At 52.8% G+C, this 21,580-nt stretch overlaps 1 protein-coding gene across 1 annotated transcript in view; it reads left to right on the forward strand.

The window, feature by feature from the left end:
• Positions 1–663: 663 nt before the first annotated feature.
• The window catches only part of SYNDIG1L (synapse differentiation inducing 1 like), a 30,580-nt gene continuing 9,663 nt past the window's right edge, over positions 664–21,580 (forward strand). The window contains exons 1-4 of the mRNA XM_037031508.1: positions 664–793; positions 15,933–16,399; positions 17,082–17,222; positions 17,382–17,957. Coding sequence (XP_036887403.1) covers positions 15,995–16,399; positions 17,082–17,222; positions 17,382–17,540 — 705 coding nt within the window. The 5' untranslated portion in view covers positions 664–793; positions 15,933–15,994 and the 3' untranslated portion in view covers positions 17,541–17,957. The remainder of the gene's footprint in view (positions 794–15,932; positions 16,400–17,081; positions 17,223–17,381; positions 17,958–21,580) is intronic.

The following is a 21,580-nucleotide window of genomic DNA, read 5'->3' on the forward strand; positions in this document are numbered from 1 at the left end:
GGGGAGGGGCTTGTATTGCCTCATAGATTTGTTTAGAAATTAAATGAGATTATATGGGTTACAAACACAAAAACCTGTGTGGTGTTTGATAAATAGCAGGCCCCCAATAAATGTTTTTTGTTTGCTTGTTTTTCTGTTTAGGGCATTTCAATATTAAAACTCAGGGCTTGGGCGCCTCGGAGCTCCAAAAATGATTCCAGAAGCCCGAGGACCTCGCATCGCTTCTGCGGGAGCGCGGGAGCAAGGTGGGGAGAAGGGCTGGGAGAAGGGACTCGGTTCCAGGAGCCAGAGAAGCCGGTTGCAGCCTCGCGCCCCTCGCTCCGCCGCCTCCGCCGGGCTCCCGGCTTCGTGCCCCGCCCCGCCCCGCCCCGGTGCTGGGTCCGGAGCGCCTGGTGGGCCGATTCCGGAGCGTGGAAGGGAGCACGAAGCACCGAGGCGAGAGGGAGGCGGCGGCGGGAGGCGGGGAAGAGGGGGACCCTCCTGGCCGCTCTCCCAAGTCGGCGTGGAGCCGCCTCGGGCCAGGCTGTGGGCTGCGCGGTGGGGCTGGGCCGGGATGCGGGGCTCCCAGTGCCACGCCGGGCGGGGCGGGCGGCCGCGGCGGGCGGCGGGCGGGAGCTGTCCGCTGTGCTGAAGCGGCAGAGGCGGCGGCGGCGGCGGCGACGACCCGGGGCCGGGCGCAGCGGTGCCCTCCTGGGAGTTCCGCCGCGGCCACGAGGTGGGGCGCCGTCGCTCACCGGCCCATGCCTAGCCCCCGAGCCCCGCGAAGGAGGCGGGACCGTCCTCGACAGGACAGGTAAGGGGACGTCTGGGGCGCATCGGGAGCGCAGAGCTGGGCACTGAGCCGGCACTGAGCTGGGGAGGACAGTGGGGCCCTTCTCAGGAATGCGCACTCCACCGGAGAACGCGCCAAGTCCATTCCTACCCCTCACCCTACCGGGTGACAGGGACCCGAGGGACTGGGGCCCAGACAGGCACCTGGGCACTCTGACCCCACACCACCAGGCCTTGACCCCAACCTCAGGCAGCTTTGAAACACCCTGCCCACAAAGGACCGCTTGTGAGAGTCCCCCGGATTCGTGGCACCCTCGTCCCCACCAGGGCTGTGTAACACTAAGGAAATGTGAACCAGCTTCCCAGCTTCCCTTTCCTTCCCCAAGCCTGCTCATCAGGGTGACTGCCTCAAGATTTCTTTGCCCTAGAAAAGACCCTTGGCCAAGGGATGCACCAGGACCCTCAGTACCTATTAACCCATTTCTCCAGGGAAGGAAGGAGCTGCCAGAAGATGCCTTAATTTTTTTCCTGTGGCCTCCTTGACTCCCGTGGAAGAAGGCTGGTTTCCCATCACACAGAGGCACGGTGCATGAGGTCAGGGAGCAGGAAGACCTGCATCCCGTTTTCTGCGATGTGCCTGAGGGCCGGTCACCCCAGACAGAACCTGTTTGGAGTCCTTCTTCTTTTGGCAAGAGTGAGCTAAATGAGCTCATTCAGGCCTGCAAAGTGCTTCCAGTTCTTCAGAGCAGAGTTCTCCAGGCACCACAATGTAGCAATCACTGCGGCTGACCTCTACCCTATCCCCATCCTCCCCTCCCAGCACAACTTCCCCACCCTCAGCGGTAGCCAGTTCACCAACCAGACTAGGAGTTCCTGGCTGGGCTCTGGCGTTTACTGGCCTTAGGCCAGTTACCTGAGCTCTCCAAACCTCCGTTCCCGAATCCCTAATGTAAGGTAGCTGCACTCTGTTCACCTCAGAGAACTGCCTTGGGACTCAGTGAAACAATGTACCTAATGGAAGTCTCGTGTGAGCTGTTGTCACTGTTTCCATCCACCAGCCAGCCCTGCAGTCAGTGACCTGTCGCTGTCACCCTTACCCACTTTTCTCCCAGCCTGGCTATGGCTCCCTTTGCCCTTGGCCTCCCTGAGGTCCCAGAGTCAGTAAAACCCAACCTATAAATCCTGAGAAGTTAAAAGGGTTCTCTCCCCTTCCATCCTCACCTACAGAAGACAATATAGGGTGAGAGTCCGACTCACAGTTTTGGGTTTTCCCCCCCAAGAATCACAGATCTAGGGAAACAGCTCCTTGAAGGCAAAGATTGTGTCGTTTTTATCTCTTTGCCTCCCTCCACACCTCCTCTCCTCCACAGCACCTGGAGTAGTAAGGACTCAGTAATTGGGTGTAAAATAAGAGAATGAAGTGTTAAAATATCTCAGAATACAAGCCTTGTGTTCTAGTCCCAGATCTTCAATGACTGTCTCAGGCAGTCTTTCCCTCTGTATGCTTTTGTTTTCTCATCTGCAAAAGAGGGTTGGTTGCGCTAGACGTGTTCTATTCTGAAGTTCTGTGGGGCAACCTGAGGGCTGTTCTGAGCCTGCAGATCCCTAAGTTCTCCTTGAATACAGGATATCAGCTTTATAAACCTGAATGAAGAGTAAGTCAATGTCCTTTCAATGAAGAACTGGGTTTAATGAATGCAGTGAAATGGAGACATAAGATCTAGGAAAAGACATTTATAGTTTTAGCATTTTCTTAAGCTCCCCTACTCTTCCTTATTTTCCTGGGAAAGCCCAGGAGTGTGTGCAGAGTTATTGAGCTGGGAGGGCTCCTGCTTCCAAGCCCGGAGGCCAGGAGAGCTCTCCCCACATGACAGCCCTTGGGAGTAGCCAAAGGCTAGGGACCCAGTCCTTGGCCATCTCTTCCCAGGGGCCCTGCCTGACTGGGATACCCCTCCTAATATGATGGAAGGAGGAGACAGTGAGGAAAGATCCATCTCTGGGGAGTTTTTTAAATATAAAAACAAAATGTGCTTCTGTGACAATAATTTTTCTCAACTGTGGGCAGGCCTGGCTGGTGTGCAGAAAAACCTTAACTAATTGGCATTGGGTAGAGCTGAGTAAGCCACGCCAGTGACCCCCCTACTTCCCTATCCCTGCCCCTCCCCCCATGTCAGCGCTTTCTGGCTCTCAGCTGTTGGTGCAGCACCGGCAAGAATCAGCTCCTCAGAGTTAATGGACAGTCACTAATGCTCATAACAAGGTGACAGCAGCAGTAGCAGCAGCGACTATGGACAGGGGCTTTATTTTCTGCAGCAGTGGTCTGTGGGGGTGCTGGCCCGCTGCTGGGGCTAGGACCACCCCTCCTTCTAAAGCTGCCTGCTGGACACCCCACCCCCAGATCTGTCAGGGTTCAGAGCATCTCTGGTCACCAGAGAGACACATCTGGCTTCTCTCCCGAACTACCTACTGGCTCCTTCTTGTGTTCCCCTCCCGCCCCTCCCTGCTGAGGCTGCCACTCTGAACCCCTCTGCACGACTTCAAAGGGAAGAAGAGAGTCAGCCTGGGCACGTGGCTGGGTGATCTTGGTTATCTGGGGCTGGGGGCCCAGAGGTCTGAGGAAGAGGAAGACATGAATATCATTAAGAAATGGTGTGTGTGTATGTGTGTGTGTGTGTGTGTAAGAAAGAGATTGAAACATTGAAATACACAGATGCAGGTCCCTTCTCCTGGGTGGCACATACAAAATGACAGGAAGAGAATAGAGAAATCTGCACATTATTAATTGCCTTCAGGTTCAAAGGCCAATTCATCTGTGCATCCCAGAGGGACTTCCAGCCCCAAAGTACACCACTCCAGGGAAGAAGAAGCAGAGGAAACAGGCTTCACTTTGGCAAGAAGAATCATTTCAGTTCCTCAGACCTTTGGCATTTCCAACCCCCTTCCTTTCCCTAGAGCAAGGTCTCTTCTGCTACAAGCCAAGAGACAGTAAAGACTGACCTCATCCTACTCTCCGGATCCACGCTCTGCCTCCTCCCTGATTCTCTCTCCTTCCTCCTCCCTGCAGCTGTCCCCTGCCCCCACCCCCACCCCCAGCGAACCAAGCAGGGAGTGTGGCCGATGCTCTAACTCCTCGCTACGTGCGCTGTCTTCTGCCATCAGATGCTGTTTCCTTGTAAGTGGTTGGGAATGAGCTGCTTCAGTGAAGAGACAGGTTGTTTCAATGAGAATAAAAATCTGATTTCTACCTCAAAATGAACTACTCTGAGTAGTGGTGCCACCACCTTGATCCTCCCAGCAATTTTCACCCTTGTCAGCCACCACCCCGTGGCCCGGGCAGGTGACTTGTGCCAGTCCAGCCCACGGAAGCCCAGTGCAGCCCTGGATAGAAAACACAGTCGACTTCTTTTCCCGGGAAGACACCTCTCCGTGGGAGCTGAGGAGTGTTCTGGTTGTTTGTTCTCTCTTCGGGGTTCCCTTCCTCAGCCCTCTTCTCCTCCCGCTCCATAGGTCCTTCAATAATTCTCAAGTCTCTCTCCAGCCACTACCCAGCGCTTCAACTCCACATGTTCAATGGTTTCCCAAAGACACTTCAAGACCAAACTCACCCACTGCTCCTTCCCATCCTGCTCTTGTATGTGTGTGTGTGTTTCGTTTTTCCAGCTCGAAACTCGGTGGGCCTTTTCGGTCTAAATGTTCTGTTACCTTTCAACTCAGGAAACATTTTCTGCTTCTGTTCCTTTAATTATTATTTTCCTCTAGTCTTTCTGCTCCGTCTTTCTGAACCTCCTATTAGGCGGATGTTGGACCTCTGGGACTGTCCTTCAAATCTCTTAATTTTATTTCATAGACTCCATCTTTTTGTCTTTTTTGCTCTATATTTTGGGGAAGTTTATTAACTTTTTCTCTTATATGAAAAAGTTAGTTTTTAACTGTGTCCATTCTATTACCAAGTTTCTGCATTAAAGTTTTGAAAGTTTAGATTATTATTTTCAATTTCCCAAGTACTTTCATGTTCTTTGATTGCCCCTTTTATACAGCAACTTGTTCCTGTCTTACACATGAAACATCCCCCTATCTCCGTAAGACTATGAGTTCAAAAAATTTTTAAAGATCTTGCTCTGAACGGTGTGGCTCAGTTGATTGGAGCATCATCCTACAAAGTGAGAGGTCGCTGGTTCAATTCCCAGTCAGGGCGTATGCCTAGGTTGAGGGTTTGGTCCCTGGTCAGGGCACATATGAGAGTTGGTGTTCTCTCTCCCTTCCCCTCTCTCTAAAAAATTAATTAATTAAAAAATATGAACTGTAGTTTAAAAAATTGAAAGATATTTTCTACAACTTGGATGCTCCTGATCTCATTAGGTCAATTGTTCTGTTTATTTGTACTTTTTCTTTTTTTTTTTGTACCCATTCAGTCTTGTTAATAAAGGAAGGTGCTGACTGCGCGGGCAGCTGGTGTGGGTTTCCCTGGGAGCCGGTACGTGCGTCTCCCTAACAGGCGTCCCCTCTGAGTGGGGACTGTTCCTCCCCCTGGGGTTGGGGGCTGCAGGTTTCTTCACCAAGGAATTTTGTCTGCTCTTTATGTTCCAGAAATTCCTCGGTATTTTTGGCCCACTGATAGTTTTCTTTTCTCTTGTCCAAATTTATGGCTGTATTCTTTAAGAATATATGTATGCCCTGTCATTTTTTTGTGCTTTTTAAATGATTTTGTTTATTTTTTATTTTTAGACAGAGGAGAAGGGAGGGAGAAAGAGGAGAGAAACATCAATGTGTGTTTGCCTCTCCTGTGCCCCCCCGACCCCTGGCACTGGGGACCTGGCCCAAAACCCAGGTGTGTGCCCTAGACTGGGAGTCAAACGGGGACACTTTGGTTCACAGGCCAGCTCTCAATCCACTGAGCCACACCAGCCAGGTATGCGCTGCCATTTTAATAGAACTTGCAGAAGAAGAGGGGNATATTTTTGGCCCACTGATAGTTTTCTTTTCTCTTGTCCAAATTTATGGCTGTATTCTTTAAGAATATATGTATGCCCTGTCATTTTTTTGTGCTTTTTAAATGATTTTGTTTATTTTTTATTTTTAGACAGAGGAGAAGGGAGGAAGAAAGAGGAGAGAAACATCAATGTGTGTTTGCCTCTCCTGTGCCCCCCTGACCCCTGGCACTGGGGACCTGGCCCAAAACCCAGGCGTGTGCCCTAGACTGGGAGTCAAACGGGGACCCTTTGGTTCACAGGCCAGCTCTCAATCCACTGAGCCATACCAGCCAGGTATGCGCTGCCATTTTAATAGAACTTGCAGAAGAAGAGGGGGCCATTTGTGCTCAGGCTGCCGTCTTGAACCAGCAGCCTCCCCTTAGATTTTCTGTCTCAGCTGGTGGAATCACTGTCTACTTAAGCTGACCAAGCCAGAAAACTAGGAGTCGTTCCTGGCTCCTCCTCCTCCCCCGCTTCTAGTTAACCACAAAGTCCCGTTTACTTGGCCTCATAACTCTTCCTCAGGTGTGACTCTTTGTCTCCATCCATTTGGCCGTAGATCAGGTTCAGGCCTTCATCCTCTCCCACCTCCGTTTTTATGGCGGTCTCTACAGTGCTCCTGGCCTCCCTTCTCATTCACCTCACGTCCTCTCTGTCCACTGCTGCCAACCCAAGTGCTCCAAATGCAGCTATGACGGTACTGCTTCCTTGCTACAGCTCTCATTGGCTCCCCACTGCCCACAGGAAAAAACTTCTCTGTGTAGCGTAGAAGACCTTCCCCCACCCTCCTGCCGCATGCTATTGCACCAAAGCACCCTGGCATCTCCTCCCTACCCCTACCCCGTGCTCCTGTGCCGACAGCCCTGCTAGAAACGCCCTTCCCTCATTGTCCCACCTGGATGACTCCTCTTCTTTCTCCAAGACTCACTCCACATGTCACCTGCTCTGAAAGGTTCCTCGTAGTTCCCACCGCTGCCTCCTGTTCGGGAGCCCTGTTCCTGGATAGGGCCCCCTTATCGGGGCACCCTAGCGCTCTGCGCGCTGCTAACCCCGCTGAGTCCACTGCATCGAAAGTCTTCATTTGCTAGTCTGTATGCCCCAGCTCTCCTCAAAGCAGGTACCGTCTCTTGTGTATTTTTTTTGCATTCCAAGTAACTGCTGAAGAAATGTCTGTGGTGTAGAACTGAATGTGCCCTGGCCAGATGTGCTCCATCCATCCCAGATCCGGGAAAGTACTTTCCTGTGAGGGGGCCTCAGCAGGCCCAGCTCACTCATCCCCTCTCGAGATCAGCTGTTGAATGAGTGCCTACTGTGTGCCAGGCGAGGGGCTGCAGGGAGGGGGAAGACAGATGCGGTTGCCACCCTCCTGATGCTCACAGTCTGGTGAGGGAGAAAGACTGTAATCAATGAACCACGCTAGTGGGTCAGTAGAGACTGTGATAAGCTCTTTGAGAAGAAGAGCTGGAGCCTGGAGCACAGATAACCTGCAAACCTCAATCCAGGCCGAGGGGATAGGGATGCCCTCCCTGACAAAGTGGCTTTGGAGCCTGGAGCTGGAGTAATCTGATGTGAGTAGAGACAATACCTGTGAGAAATGCGGCTGTGAAGTGAAGGAGAGAGAGGGGCCAGGAGTCGAAAAGGGGAAATGACACTGAGTTATCTGTTGCTGCCCTAGGACTCAGTGACTGAAACAAAAGACGTTTCATTACACCCCTGGACTTCGGGGGTCAGAAATTCCTGCAGGCACAGAGGTCACCCGGTGGCATTCAGGTAACAGATGGGCTGGTTTGGAGAGTCCAGGATGGCTTCACTCCTGTGTCTGCCATCCCGAGGATTCCTGGGACGCTGGGCTCAGCTGGCTGCATCGACAGGGGGATCTACACACATGGCCTCGCCAGCATGGCGGCCTCAGAGTCGCCCGCCCACACTCAGGCAGCTCAGGGTTCCAAGGGCGAGTGTTCCAGCAAGCAAGGTCAAAGGTGCGTGACCTTGTGTCACCCGGCCTCTGAAGCCACACAGCATCGCCTTTGCTGTGCTCTGGGCTGGAAGTGGTCACAAACCCACTCCAATTTGGGAGGAGGGACGTAGACCCCCTCTTCTCAACGGAGAAATGTCGAAGCATTTTCAACCAGGTTTTACAATCACCGCAGTAGATTTACTTTCTAAGCAAGGAAGAAAAACAATATGTTTAAATGTTTGTCAGGAAGGATCAGGAATTAGGAGCGGTGAGAGACAGAGGAGAAAGAAGGGATGATTCATGGTTTCCACTTCCCGAGACGAACTGAAGCAAGGAAAAGCTCGGTCCCCCCATTTGCCCTCCAGTCTGACCCTGCCGGCTTCCCCTGCCTCCCATCTCTGCCCCTGGCTTCCTCTCTTTACTGACAGACACGGGAGCTGCCGCCAGGACCCCACGCGGACTTGGTGGCTCCCTTGCTGATAGGCCAGAAATCATCAGATCCAGCCCCAAGCCACCCACAAACAGCCACTGTCACCACACTTCACAGTCTGCACAACAGTTTACATATCATCTGACTAGAGGGTAGTCTAGCGCCTATTGTTAAAGGTTTCACCTTTTCCCTGGATTTTAATCATCTATATTTAATCTTCTGCCTTACCAGGTAGTCTGCGCTTTTATCTCTCAGTTGAAAGACAGTTTCTCTTGTTGCACTGAGAGATAATGGTGAGTAGTTTAGCTTTTCACAATGGCTCTGTGTTTATAGGAATCCAGACCTTAAGTTTATCTAGGCAGCCACCCCTGGGCTGCTAAACCACCCCAGATGTCTTCGTCTTTTCTTAAGGCTCCTTTTCCCACTCCCTTTACTGAGGTCTCTGATTTTTAACCCACTCAGGACCAAATCCTCACCCTCTCCCACCCGCATCATTTGTCACGACCCTCTACACAGAGGTAGGCTCTGAAAGGCACAGTAATGGAAGCCCAAGCTCTGGACTCAGTTACAGTTGAGTTCAAATCAAGTCTCTGTCACTGCTGAATCCTGAGCAAGTTACCTTAACTTTTCTGAGTGTGAGTTTTTTCATCTGAAAAATGGGAAATAATAATAGCCAGCTTCATGCAGTACATAGTAGCTAATTATAATTTCACAGGTTTTGATAAGGGCTGGCCCCATCCCAAGGATACGACCCAGCTCCTAGTCACCTATCACACTGTCCCTTTTTGGCATTTTTTAAATTAGCAGTGGTCATGATGCCTCTTCCCACCTACCTGAGAGCCCACCAGGTATTGTGTGCCACAGGCCAGTTCCAGGCCTCATCCTGCAGCTCACCAGGAGAACTTCCTGCTGTTCAGCAGCCGGGGCTCAGGGCAGACAGACCCGGGCCAGATGGGGCTCTGCCGTGCTCCAGCTGAGTGGACTCAGAACACACCTGTTTCACCTCTCCGAGCTGCAGTTCCCCCACGTGTGAAGGAGAATGGGTTGAATGAGAAATTGCATTTGAAGCACTTGGCCCAGTGTTCAGAACAAAGAAGCAGTAAATGGTAGCTGCCACATAGGGGCGCCAGAGCCCAGTGACTCTGCAGCCCTGTCTCCAGGGGTCACGGCCAGCTCACCACTCACCAGCTGTGGGTGCTTTAAAGTTTCTTGTGTTCCCATGTCTTAGTCTGTAAAATGGAGGTAAGGATGGCACAGACTTCATAGGGCTACAGTTAGAATTAAATAAGACGATACATAGCATTTAGAGCTGTGCCTGGAACACAATAAAAATTTAGTAAGTGTGAGGCGTTGTTATTATTTCATTCTTTTCCTTTGAACTTTTTTGTATTTTTATTTTCAAGGTGTATTACTATAAGCAGCATATAGTTGAATTTTGTTATTGTAAAAATCCAGCCTTTGTCTTTCTATTTTTTAAAGATTTTTATTTATTTATTTTTAGACAGAGGAGAAGGGAGGGAGAAAGAGAAGGAGAAAAACATCAATGTGTGGTTGCCTTTCATGTGCCCTCAAAAAACGACCTGGCCCACAACCCAGGCATGTGCCCTGACTGGGAATCGAACTACAACCCTTTGGTTCTCAGGCCGGCACTCGATCCACTGAGCTCCAGCAGCCAGGACCAGTCTTTGTCTTCAAAAAAAAAAAACAGTTTTGAAATAGTCACAGGAGTGTGACATATAGCACAGATAGGAATGATGCTTTAACCAACTGAGCTAACTTGCCAGGGCTCAGAGCAGTTTTTTTTTTTTTTTTAAGATTTTATTTATTTATTTTTAAAGAGAGGGAAGGAGATGAAGAGAGGGAGAAAGAGAGAAAGAGAAATGTTGATGTGTGAGAAAAACATCAGTTGCCTCCCATACATGCCCCAACTGGGGACCAGCCAGCAACTCAGGTATGTGCCCTGACCAGGAATCAAACCCACAACCTTTAGTTTCATAGGTCAGTTGCCAGTCAGCTGGGCCACACCAGCCAGGGCAAGAGCAATAGTTCTTAAAGTGTGGTCCCTGGCCCCGCAGCATCAGCATCAGTGGGAACTCGTTACAAAGGCGCATGCCCAGGTCTATCCTGGAATCCTACAGTGTGAGGGTGGAAGCCAGAAGTCTGGGTGTAACGAGTCCTTCGGGTGTTGTTAGTGCACACTCGGGTTTCAGAACCACAGCCCCGAGATACCTCTGGCTTCAGGCAGGCAGCCAGGTTGTGTGCAAATCACCTTAATCCAATTAGGGACCGAGCTGATTCAAAGCCTGCTTTCTATCTGGTTTCTGGTCTGCTCCTACTCCTAGGGGTAGTCCTAAAGTGGTTGAAAACTGGGGCTGTTTTCTGGGTCCCCTCTTCCTTAACAAACCCTGAACTCCAGTTTTTCTCCTGGCCTCTGATATTGCTAGAAGGAGGGGAAAGTATTGCTGAGGGCCAGGCCCACCCCTCGGTGGCCCTCCTTCCTCTGGGATCCTGGCACCTTGACCCCTCGAGTTCTCGCTCCCTTGGAGATTCTTTGATGCTCCCATATTTCCCCCTAGCATTTCTCTCTATTTTAAGCAGGTTTAGTGTGACATGAGTTTGTCTACCACAGCTAGAAGAAGAAGCCCCTATTTTTATTCTCCCACTGGAATTACAGAGTCAAAATGAGCATTAAGAACAGTTCGGTATCTAGCATGTGGCAAGAATCTCAATGTGTTAAGTTATTCTTCTTCTTCTCCTGATAGAATCCCAGGGTCATAGTGAGCCAAGCTGTTAAAAATCAGCGCCTTCACCCCCTCATACAATTTATGGAGAAGTAAAGTGGTGTTGCACTGTATTATGATTGGACTCCGGTGCAGTCGGACTCCACTGGGAGGCTGTGATTGGACCCTAGAGGATTCCTCCTAGAGGACCAGATTCCTCACTGGCTTCCGGTCCCTGGTCCAAGAAGCGGCAGTGTGCTCTTCATCCCCAAATCAGGGACTGGAAACCTCAGCGCCGAGCCCAGTTCTCAGCTGTGAAGAAGACAAGCCAGGGGCTGTGGCCTCCCAGATTCACCTTCTCTCCTCCTCTTTTTGTGGGGCCCAGGCATGCAGCCCCAAGTATGCACTTTGGAGTAATTTTTGCTTCGGAATCCAGACAGCTCATGTCTGTCCTCTGGAGCAGAGTGCACACATGTGTGCACACACACACTCTCTCTCTCAAGCAGGCATGCTCACCAGCAAGCAGGCAGGCGCACAATACTGCACGCAGAGTAGGCACACACAGTCCAGGGCAGACCAGGCAGCAGAAACTGATCTGTGACTCCAGGGAACAGGGAGCAGCGGCCCTAAGCAATAGGCCAAAGTGTTGCCCCTGGGGATTTGCCGATGCCTCCTTCTGGCCAGAGTTCAGTGCCAGGCCCCTGAGATCAACTCAGTGACCTCTCTCAGTGGCCCTAGCAGGTTATGGAGAGAACACGACCTGTTAGAACTGCGACCCTCGGCTGCCACCAGGAACAGGGGCTGTAGCCCCTGGCTGGGTCTCTCTATGAAAGTTGTGTGAGCGCATACGTGGGCCTGTCTGTGTGGGCCAGGGTGGGCTTCGCAGCCGTGCTCAGCCTCTAGGCTCAGAAGGAGCCCTTCAGCCTGGGGAAGTTTTAAACTGATTTTAGATCATTTTGGTTCAGAAGAAATCTATGCACTGAATTTGTTCTGGTTTAAAAGTAGTGCATGCTCATTGTAAAAAAAATAAATGTGGAAAACTGAAAAACCATGGTGTAAAAAAGAAAATGGTAGGAACACCTGTGCTCCCATCCCTGGAGAGAATTGTTATCGACATCCTGCTGGAGCTGAGGTTACACGCGCACACCGTTTTCTTTCCTGCCTTCTCACTAGATCAGCAGTGAGCAATTCCTCATGTCGCTCCTCTTTGTTCACCCGTTTGAAGGCCGTGTACCGCCTTGCATTGCTGTACCATAACTTATTTAACTTGTCCCTGATTATTGGACATTCAGGTGGCTTTCAGTTTTTCCCCATTGTGGGAAACCCGGGATCATACATCTTTGTGCAATGATGTGCTGAGAAGCCTCGCCTAACGGCGATCCAGGAAAAGCTGTGTGACTTGGGTGCCAGACGCTTAGCCAGAACCAAAAGAGGGTGGTTGGCAAAAGCAGGAGGATGAGCTGGAATGCAGCTGCCCCCACCTGCCCTGGACAAGTGCCCAGCAAACGCCCTCATAGTCGCCAGAGCCCCAGGACCCAGTTCCTTCTCTTCCTTCTGGGGCATTGGACAGGTGACTAGTGATGAGCCAAGGCCTCCTGGTGAAGCAGGGCTGAAGGCAGGGCTGAGTTGGATGCATTCATCTGCTTTAAGGACCCTGGCACTGGTCCTCCCCACCCCTCCCCTGCTAAAAGGCCCTGCATACTGCTGGCAACAAGACACCCAAGGCTGTAAGTAGTGGGGGATAAATTAAGACCAGCTGGTGGTGAAGCTGGGGGACTTTGGGAAGCATGTTCTACAATCCCAGAGGGTGGGCAAGATTGGGGCAGGCGGAGCTGGGGGCAGGGCAGCCCAGGGGGAGTCGGGAAGCCAGGAGATGACTCTATAGCTCCACTGTTCATCTGGCAAGTAGATGCCTTGCCTTGCCTTTGCCTCCCTCAACCTGCTCTGAGGGGCCATGATAGGGAAGGAGCGGCTCTGCACCTTGCTGGGCTCTGAGCCTGCTCATCTACTCCTGACTCTTGAAAGGCGACAGAGAGTGGGGGGATCTCACAACTGTGCAGCTCCTTGAGGCGATGGGATCATGGAATGTTAGTGTCATTATTGACATCAGAGGCTGCTTAATTCAACCCCTCTTGTTACAGATGGGAAACCAAGGTACCAGCTCAAAAAGCCAGTGGGGGTGGGTAAGTAAAGGAAATCCCGGGTACCCCACTACCAAACCCATGAGCCTTATGGTCACATGCCCTTCAACTCCACATCTATGGGTCACACGTGCTGGTATAGGGGAGGCTATGGCAGGGACTCAGAAGCTGCTTTAGGGGTCAAAAGACACCAGTCCTGCTGGGAATCTGCCCAGAGGGGCCCAGACACGAGCCTGGCCCTGCAAGACCTCCGTCGTCGTGGGCACTCCCAGCTTCCCACCTGCAGCAAGAGGCCCCTCCACATCACTGTAGTCTGAGGGGCTCCCTGCTCCTCAGACCTCTGGAGGGCAAGGGGGAGGGAGAAGTAGTGAGGCCCCTGCATTTGCCAGCAGTGGAGAGCCCTGACTTAAGCTCCACCCCCCCAAGCCTGTGTGCCCATCTCTGTGTGTGAAGAAGCTCCCCCCCCCCACCCCCGTGATCAGTGACAGCCCAAACGGAACTTGCAACTGGTTAATGCACCAACACAGCCCCCAGGCGCATGGCAGCCCAATGTCTCCAGCACTGTCTGTCCCCTCCTGGATGGAAAGTTGGACACACTTGGGCCACACGCTCTTCTTTGTGCCCCTGCAGGGTTCTCCCTTAGACATTCTTGAAGCCCCAGCTCCAGAGACCGCATTCTTGATGAGGACTGAGACGAGGTAGGGGCCCTAGCTAGATCCAGCCCAGGGGGCAGAAATCTCTCCCATTTTCCCCTTCCCCATTAAGCCGGAAACAGCCCGCGTGATGAAGACTGAAGCCTAGAAGCAAGAGCAGCAGCCCTCCCCTCTCATAATCCACAATGCACTTGAGTCTTGCCATCTTTTTATTTGTTTATTTTATTGAATTTATTGAGGTGACATTGGATAATAAAATTATACAGGTTTCAGGTATACAGTTCTATAATACATCATCTGTATATTATGTATATTACGTTGTGTGTTTACCACCCCAAGTCAAGTCTCCTTCCATCACCTTTTATCAGCCCTTTACCCTCTCCTACCTCCCCTTCACCCCCCTTTCCCTCTGGTAATCTGTGTCTGTGAGTTGTGTTTTTGTTTTTGCTTAATCCCTTCACCTTTTTTACCCCTCCCCTCCAGCCCCCTTCCCTCCAACAGATGTCAGTCTGTTCTCTGTATCTATGAATCTATTTCTATTTTGTTAATTAGATTCCACATATGAGCATAATCATATGGTATTTGTCTTCCTCTGACTGGCTTCTTTCACTTAATACAATACTCTCCAGGTCCATGCATGCGGTCACCAAGCGTAAGAGCTCCCTTCTTTCCTACGGCCCAGTAGTGTCTCGCTGTGTGAATGCACCACAGCTCTTTCACCCTCTCATCTACTGATGGGCACCTGGGCTGATTCCACACCTCGCCATCTCTTTTGATCCCCAAACAGCCTTGTGGAGTGGGCAGGGATTACCATCTGCACTTGGCAGATCAGGGAACCCAGAAGAGCCCAAACATTTGACCGAAGTATCCAGGCCAGGACTGACTCTGATGTTCGAAATCCAAGGCAAGACATGACCACATGACCCTGTCACCCTCTAGCTTCACGATGTGACCGAGGGGCAGAGAGCTTGGTCCCTGGGGCCACCTGGCCTGCCCCTCCTTTCTCTCCTTACTCATCTTGTTCCTAACGCACTCCAGCATTGTGTGGTCTGGTGTAGACACCCTTAAGGGCTGCATTTCCCTCCTTCAGCCAGCCCTGAACCCCTACTGTGTGCCCTTCCCAGGTACACAGTAGGTGCTCAGGGCTGCCTGAAGGAGGAACAGGCAGCTCTCACGGGTGTCTACATTCCAGCCTTTGAGTGTCTCCACTTGCAGGAAGGGATGCAAGCCCAGACCCCGGGGCATGGGAGGCCCTGCCTTAGCTTCCACTGGAGCTTCCCAAAGTCAGACTTCGCCTTAGAAGGGAGATTAGCCACAGGTGCACCCTCCTGAGACTACACCTGGGGAGAAGCGTCCTCCCCTAGGAAGACCTGACAACCGTGAGCACGTGGCACATGCCGAGCTCTGAGCAGAGCATGGTCCCATGCAACCCTAGAACAAATCTTCACTCAACCCAGTGTCCCACCCGCCACTGAGTCCTGTCAATACCTCCCCAGGCTCGTCCTTTTTTCCTTATCTCCCCATTAAGTTTCAGTTGTCCTTAGCTGACCTGAAGCCACGGCAAAGCCTCTTCATGGTGTCACAGCCAGCCCAGCCCTCTCCAAGCTGCTCCCCACAAGAAGACATGGAAAGGCTTCAGGACCCAAATCCCATCCTATTGCACCCGCCAAGACCTGTGAAGCCCCCTTAGAACCCAGCAGGGCTGCATGGTCTGGCCCTGCACCCCGTCTCACACCTCGCTCTGTATGCTGAGCCACACCAGCCATCCCCCGGGCTCTCAGACCTACCCTGCTTTATCTGGCCTCTGCAGGAAACGAGCTTCCCTCCCCTTGCCTTGTCAACTTGTTCTCTTCCTTCAGCCCCAAAGCCTTCCTTGCGCCTCTGTGTGAGTCCAGCGCATGGTCTCACACCCCCTGCTGTGCTTCCTCAGGGCAGCCATCTTCTCCACCAGCCTAAGCTCCGTGAAGAGAAAGTGGGCATCCCTCCTCCCCTCCTTCTTCCCTCTTTTCTTGCCATCACACCACAACATCTGCACAGTGCTTGGCATAGAGTTGACAGTGCCCAATAAATCTGTGTCGACCAGAGGAATGAATGGACCAAGTCTATGAGGTAGGTACAGCTGTTACGCGCAATTCACAGGCCAGGAAATGGAGAAGTTTCTGGAAAGCTAAGGAGCTAGCTGGAGGTCCCGCAGCTGGCCAGTGGTAGAGGCAAGGTCTGAGGCAAGTCTGACCGCAGCAGCCCTGCATCCGGTGCCCTGGCCTCAGAGTCCGTCTGTCTTGTGCTCCAGCAGGCTCCCCGAGGACTGCTCCACCGGCCCAGCGTCCCTTCCCCGTGGCTGCCCTCGGAACCATGGAGAGTCTGAGTGAACTACAGAACCCACTGCTGCCTCGGAGCCCTGCCCACCTCCATGGCCCCTACCCCTACCCCGAGGCCTCGCCCAGCTGGCCATGCCAGGAGAAGCTCTACTCCTTCCTGCTGGGAGGTGCTGGCCCTGCTCACCCCCACCAGTTCCTGGACCCAGGGTCCCTGCAGCTGGCCGTGGAGGCCTGGTACAGGCCTAGCTGCCTCTTGGGGAGGGACACGGTCAAGGAGCCCAGGGCAGACAGCTGTGAGACCAGCTTCACAGAGAGCTGGGAGCCCCAGACGGGGCCCACAGAACCTGGCCAAGCAGAAGAAGATGTCACCATCCAGACTGTGTCCTATGGGGTTCAAGAGGAGCTGCAAGGACAGGAGGACGACCAGGAGGAGGAGGAGGTGAGTGTGTGCTTAAAATACAGATTTTAAGGTGTTGAGATTTATTAATCCTGGCTTGGGGTCCATGTACCACTGAGGAAGGCACTTCTGACACGTGCTGGCCACACTTTGAGAGACAGTAGCTCGGGTTGACTATTTAATTTTAGATAGCACTTATTGTTCTTGTTTTTTAAATTACATAAGTAATATACAGTTAATACAGAAAACCACCGGAAGATAACATTACTATTTAGTGGATGATCTTCCAGTCTTTTTATATTCAGGTTATTATTCCATCCTACTCCCCAAGAGAGAGCTTGCTGTACCTAGTTTTATAACCTCATTTTTCTTCCTTAGCAACATATTTCAGCATGGCTCCACGTAATTTAATCTTCTTACAAGGTAATTTTAAAGGGTTACATGGTGTCCCATCACTTGTTAACTCAACCTTCTGGACATCGGGCATTGTGATTGCTTCTAACCTTTTATAATTACTATCTGGTGACAAACATGCCTGTACGTATATACTTAGACTCTTTCCTTGTGACAAATTCCTAAAGACGGAATCACTGGGTCATTGTTGAGGCCTCAGGTAGAGAGGGCAGAGCCCACCCACACTCCCCTTGGCAACAGAAGAGACTGCCTGTGGCCCCACATCACTGCCACTGGGCGATTGGTCACAAACCCAACTCCTGTTTTGCAGAGCGATGCAACCTCTACAGAGAGCGAGAGTGAAGACAACTTCCTCACGCTGCCTCCCAGGGACCACCTGGGGCTTACCATCTTCTCCATGCTCTGCTGTTTCTGGCCACTGGGCATTGCTGCCTTCTACTTCTCCCAGGGGGTAAGAGCATGTGGGGCCCAGGCCTTCCCCTCTGACCAGCTTCCCCCGCTGGAGGGCTCGGCCGAAGCATGTGTAGGAGGGGGTCAGGGGCCTGGTGGGCTGGGGCTGTTCTGCTGGGCATGGGGATGCTCCCCTTCATCAGCTTATCTCTCTCCCTAGACCAGCAAGGCTATCTCCAAGGGGGACTTCCGCCTGGCCAGCACCACCTCCCGCAAGGCACTCTTCCTGGCCACACTCTCCATTGCTGTGGGCTCCGGTCTCTATGTGGCTGTGGTGGTGGCTCTGGCGGCTTACATGTCCCACAGTGGCCATGGCTAGCAGCCAGTCTCGTCTAGCATCCCGACTCCCCTGCTCCACCTGAGGGGGCAGTGGGGCTTGAGGTTGCAGACTCTCTGGAAAGCCCTGCCCCCCAAAGACAAGCCATGAAGGTGGCTGGTTTGGGGACACCTCCCAGGGTGCAGCCTGCAGGGCTCAAACTTCCCTTCCTCTTGCCCACCGCCCCAAGCCCCAGAGCAGGGCCAGGGCACCACTCTGCAGCCTGGGCTGTGTCAGGAAGCAGGAGAGGGTAAGGTTGCCCACCCACACCAACCAGGCAGGGGCCACGTCTGGCTTCATGCCAGCATGGAACTCAGCCCGTTCTGCCCACTCCCTAGAGTGACTCTGCCCCCAGGCAGCCCACTCTCCAACTCCGCCAACCTCTCCACAGAGAAATAGCAGGAGGTTACAGGGAGGGAGGTTACAGGAGGTTACAGGGAGGTTACAGGGAGGTTACCTGGGGCAGGAGAGCTGACCCAGTCCTCTCAGCTCTTACAAGTCCCCACACTGGGGACAGAGTCAGCTTCCCCATTTCCACTCTCTGGCCTCATGATGCCCAAATCCCAGCGAGCCAAGAGGGAAATACATGGAGACACAGGGGCCCCTTGCTCTTTCTGGCCCTGGGCGGTGCTTATCTCTCCCGAGGGCTTATAAGATACTATAGATTCTGGACGAGGAGTCTCAGGCATGGAAACTCTGCACTAAGGCCAGGTTCTTGGAGCTTCTCTGCATGAACAAAAGGTAGATGCAGTGACAGAGGACCCGAAATATGGCCAGACCACATGGGGCTCCACACTCGACCCCCGGTCCCTGCTCCCATCACTTTTTTCTGGGCTCCTCCTCAGGGGCCCCGAGAGGGCACTCTCCCAGATAAATGGTGAGAGAGTACTGTCAGCAGCCCAGCAGCCACTGAGCACAGGGCCTTACATCTCATGGGAAACTAGCAATGAGAAACCCTCTCTGGGTATAGCGGGTGTAAATAAGGGGAGGGACACAGGGCTGGCATGCCTGCTGAGCAGCCAGCCAGCAGGGCTCAGGAAGGCTTCCTGGAGGAGGTGTCCCTTTGGCAAGGTCTAGAAAGATGAGGGGAATTTATCTAAGGGATGTGTTTTCCCATAACCCTTATTATTCACGGACAGAGGTGTGACAGGAACCTCCTGAGGCGGGTTCCAAGCTGTTTGAATTATGCCCAGAGCACATGGGCTGGACTCAAACTGCGGCCATTTCCGAGGCTCCACCAACTCAGAGAAGAAGGTTGGCTCTGTCTCTCAAAGACCAATGATGTTTTCCCACCTCTGAATGCTGGGGCTCAGTGGTGGGTCCCTGGTTGGCCCTGGGGCTTCTTTGCTGATGCCCCCACTCAGAGATGCTCTTAACACCCCAGCCACTAGGGAACATCCAGAATTTCAGGGACACATTGGCAGGCAGGCAGCACATTGAAAGACAAGGCTGTCAGGGCTCAAGCTATAGGACCTCACTGTGCATGATTTCGGGGGTCTGGTCATTCCAGGGCCCCATCCAGAGCCTGGGGCTGTGGCTCCACCACCAACTCACTTTGTCCCACCGTCTTCCCTCAGCCCCGGTGTCGCCCAGCCCTCCATCCCCTGCATCCCTTACAGTCTCACAGGCCCAGGATCAGCAGTTTTAATGTTCCATCATTGTATATATATATATATATATATATATCTCCTTGTAATAAACATTTCTCTAACACCTGGTGCCCTGTTACTGTCCTTTCCTGCCTCCATTTTCGCCATGTCCCCTCTTTCCCCATGCATCTCTGCTGCTTCTGGCCCCCAGCGGCCTTCCCGAGAAGACAGGCCCACATCTGGGCCCCAGATTCCCTGCCCTCTGTAGGGAGAAGTCATGGACTACCCTGGCTCCGCTCCTCCCCCGGGACTGAGCTTCGGTTGCTCACAGCAGTAATTTGCTTGAGAGCATTGATGCTGCCTCCTCTCCTCTCTTTCCCTCACTCCCATCCTGGGATCATCTCCCGGTAAAGGACCTGCAATTGGATCTTGAGTCATCTTCTGTGAGAATCCAAACCAAGACGTGCACACCCATGCACAAATATGTTAGTACATGTGTCTGTGTGTACATGCAGTGTGCGCACGATCATATATATGCACAGGCATGCAGCCACACACCTGTGTACATGCACATGTGCACACGGGGCAGCACATATATGCACAAATACTGTGTACACACTCTAGCATGTGTGTCCACACATGCAGTGTGTGCACATTCAAGGGGTGAAAAAGACATGGTGGCTGGCCTACCCTACCGTCACCCTGTCACCAACCTGGCTGGGCCTCGGACAGTAGGCAGTGCATACTCCAGTTCAGGCCGAGTACTGAGGTAGGCAGGCTGCCACTCAGCCAGGACAATTCCTGCGTCCTTCCCAGCCCTCAAGGATAAGGCTCCAGGCCTCCAGAAGAAGGAGAAGCCAGTGATTTCCTGTGTTTAACCCTGGTCCTGCTCCCTTCCCCTTTTCATTTCCCCCATGCCTTACCCCTAGCTATGAATTCAGGCTCTGCCAGAGAAAATGGAATCAGAAACCAGCTCCTACAGAAGCCCTCTCCCTCAGCGCCCTAGGAAGGGCCCATCCTGTTCATTTCCTGCCAGGCAGGCAAGCCCCCCTCCTATCACGCTGAGGCCTGCCTTTGGGCTTGCCTGGGGCCCTGAGGCCCTTCTGCTTCCCAGCTCTGCCTATGCCTCACCGCCTGGGGCTCCTAGGAGGCACAGGGGCCCACGTTACCCACCTGCAGGGTCCTCTGGCTGGCAGAGAGAGGCTGATGGCAGGCAGGGTCCCCTGGGTAAAGGTGCCCTTGATGAGCCGCAGTGCCAGCACATCTGTGAAAATATTACCAATTATTTTCCTCACTATAAACACCCAGCAGGAAGGCAAGAAAGCAACCAACCCAAACTGTTTAAAATAGAAACTGAAATTGCTGCACAGGGATGTCAGGGCAACTGGCAGAGCAGGAGCCCTGCACCAGGAAGCCAGGGCTCCCCCCACCAGCTGCCCTTACATTGCACCTGCTCCTCCTTCCCCCACCCTGCAACTCTGCCTCAGCCTTCTCCCCAACTGGCCAGGTGGAATGACGTGGGAAAGGTCCCTGCCTGGGGGGTAGACAGTCTTAGCCCATTTCCTGGGCCTAGCCAGGCCCAAGCCCCACCCAGCGGGGGTGTGCGGGGGCAGGGGTCAGTGGCCAAGTTGTCGAAGTTGTCAAGGATGTGTCTTAAATGTTGCAGCAGGAAGGAACCTGGGAGGTGATCTAGTCACAGTCACTCATGCTCCAGATGAGACAACTGAGGCCCAGAGAGGGAGGTGAGCTGCCCAGCAACACCCAGCAATTTTTGAGCCAAGCCCTGGCTCTGACTTCTGGGCCCTGGGGCTTCTGAACGATGCTGGTGATGCCTCCGCCTGCCATGGAAACAGAAAACCCAGGGCAACTGCTGCTGCGGGGTGAATATTAACAAACTTGCTTCCCTCAGCCTTCCCTCCCAGGCTGGTTCCGGCTTCAAAGGCTTCCCTGCCAGCCCCTCCCAGGGGCTGATGCCTCAACCCTTCTATTTTGGTGGCTTGGCAGGGGTGGGGCGGGCGGATAATAGATGTACCGGTCCCAAACTGTCAGCAGCCCCCACCTCCGCCAAAGGTGCTCGCACATCTGCCCCTGTAATAGGGGCGGCTCTACTCTGGGGGGTGGGAGGCCCACAGAGGCCCTCAGATGTTTTGAACAAAAATTAAAAGTCCTCAGGCAGCCCATCTGCATTTCCAAATTCCTCCAACCTACATCCCTTGAACTGCTTTTACTGCTCTCTCTCTCTCTAAAGAGCCGAGAGGGCTTCAAAGCACCTCTTGCTTCATGAGGAAATAACAAAGAAAAAAATCTCCAGAGAGCAGGGTGCCCCAAGAGGCAGCCAGAAAGGGGACAAAGGGGACAGAGGGCATGTGTGTGACCATGGGCAAGACCAGTAGGGCGATGGCAGGGGCAGGTTCCATTGAGAGAGCAACTTCAATGCACAACGCTCCTTCACAC

Source organism: Sturnira hondurensis, unplaced genomic scaffold, assembly GCF_014824575.4.
Source record: "Sturnira hondurensis isolate 20B ecotype Veracruz unplaced genomic scaffold, ASM1482457v3 Scaffold0021143, whole genome shotgun sequence".
NCBI lineage: Eukaryota > Metazoa > Chordata > Mammalia > Chiroptera > Phyllostomidae > Sturnira > Sturnira hondurensis.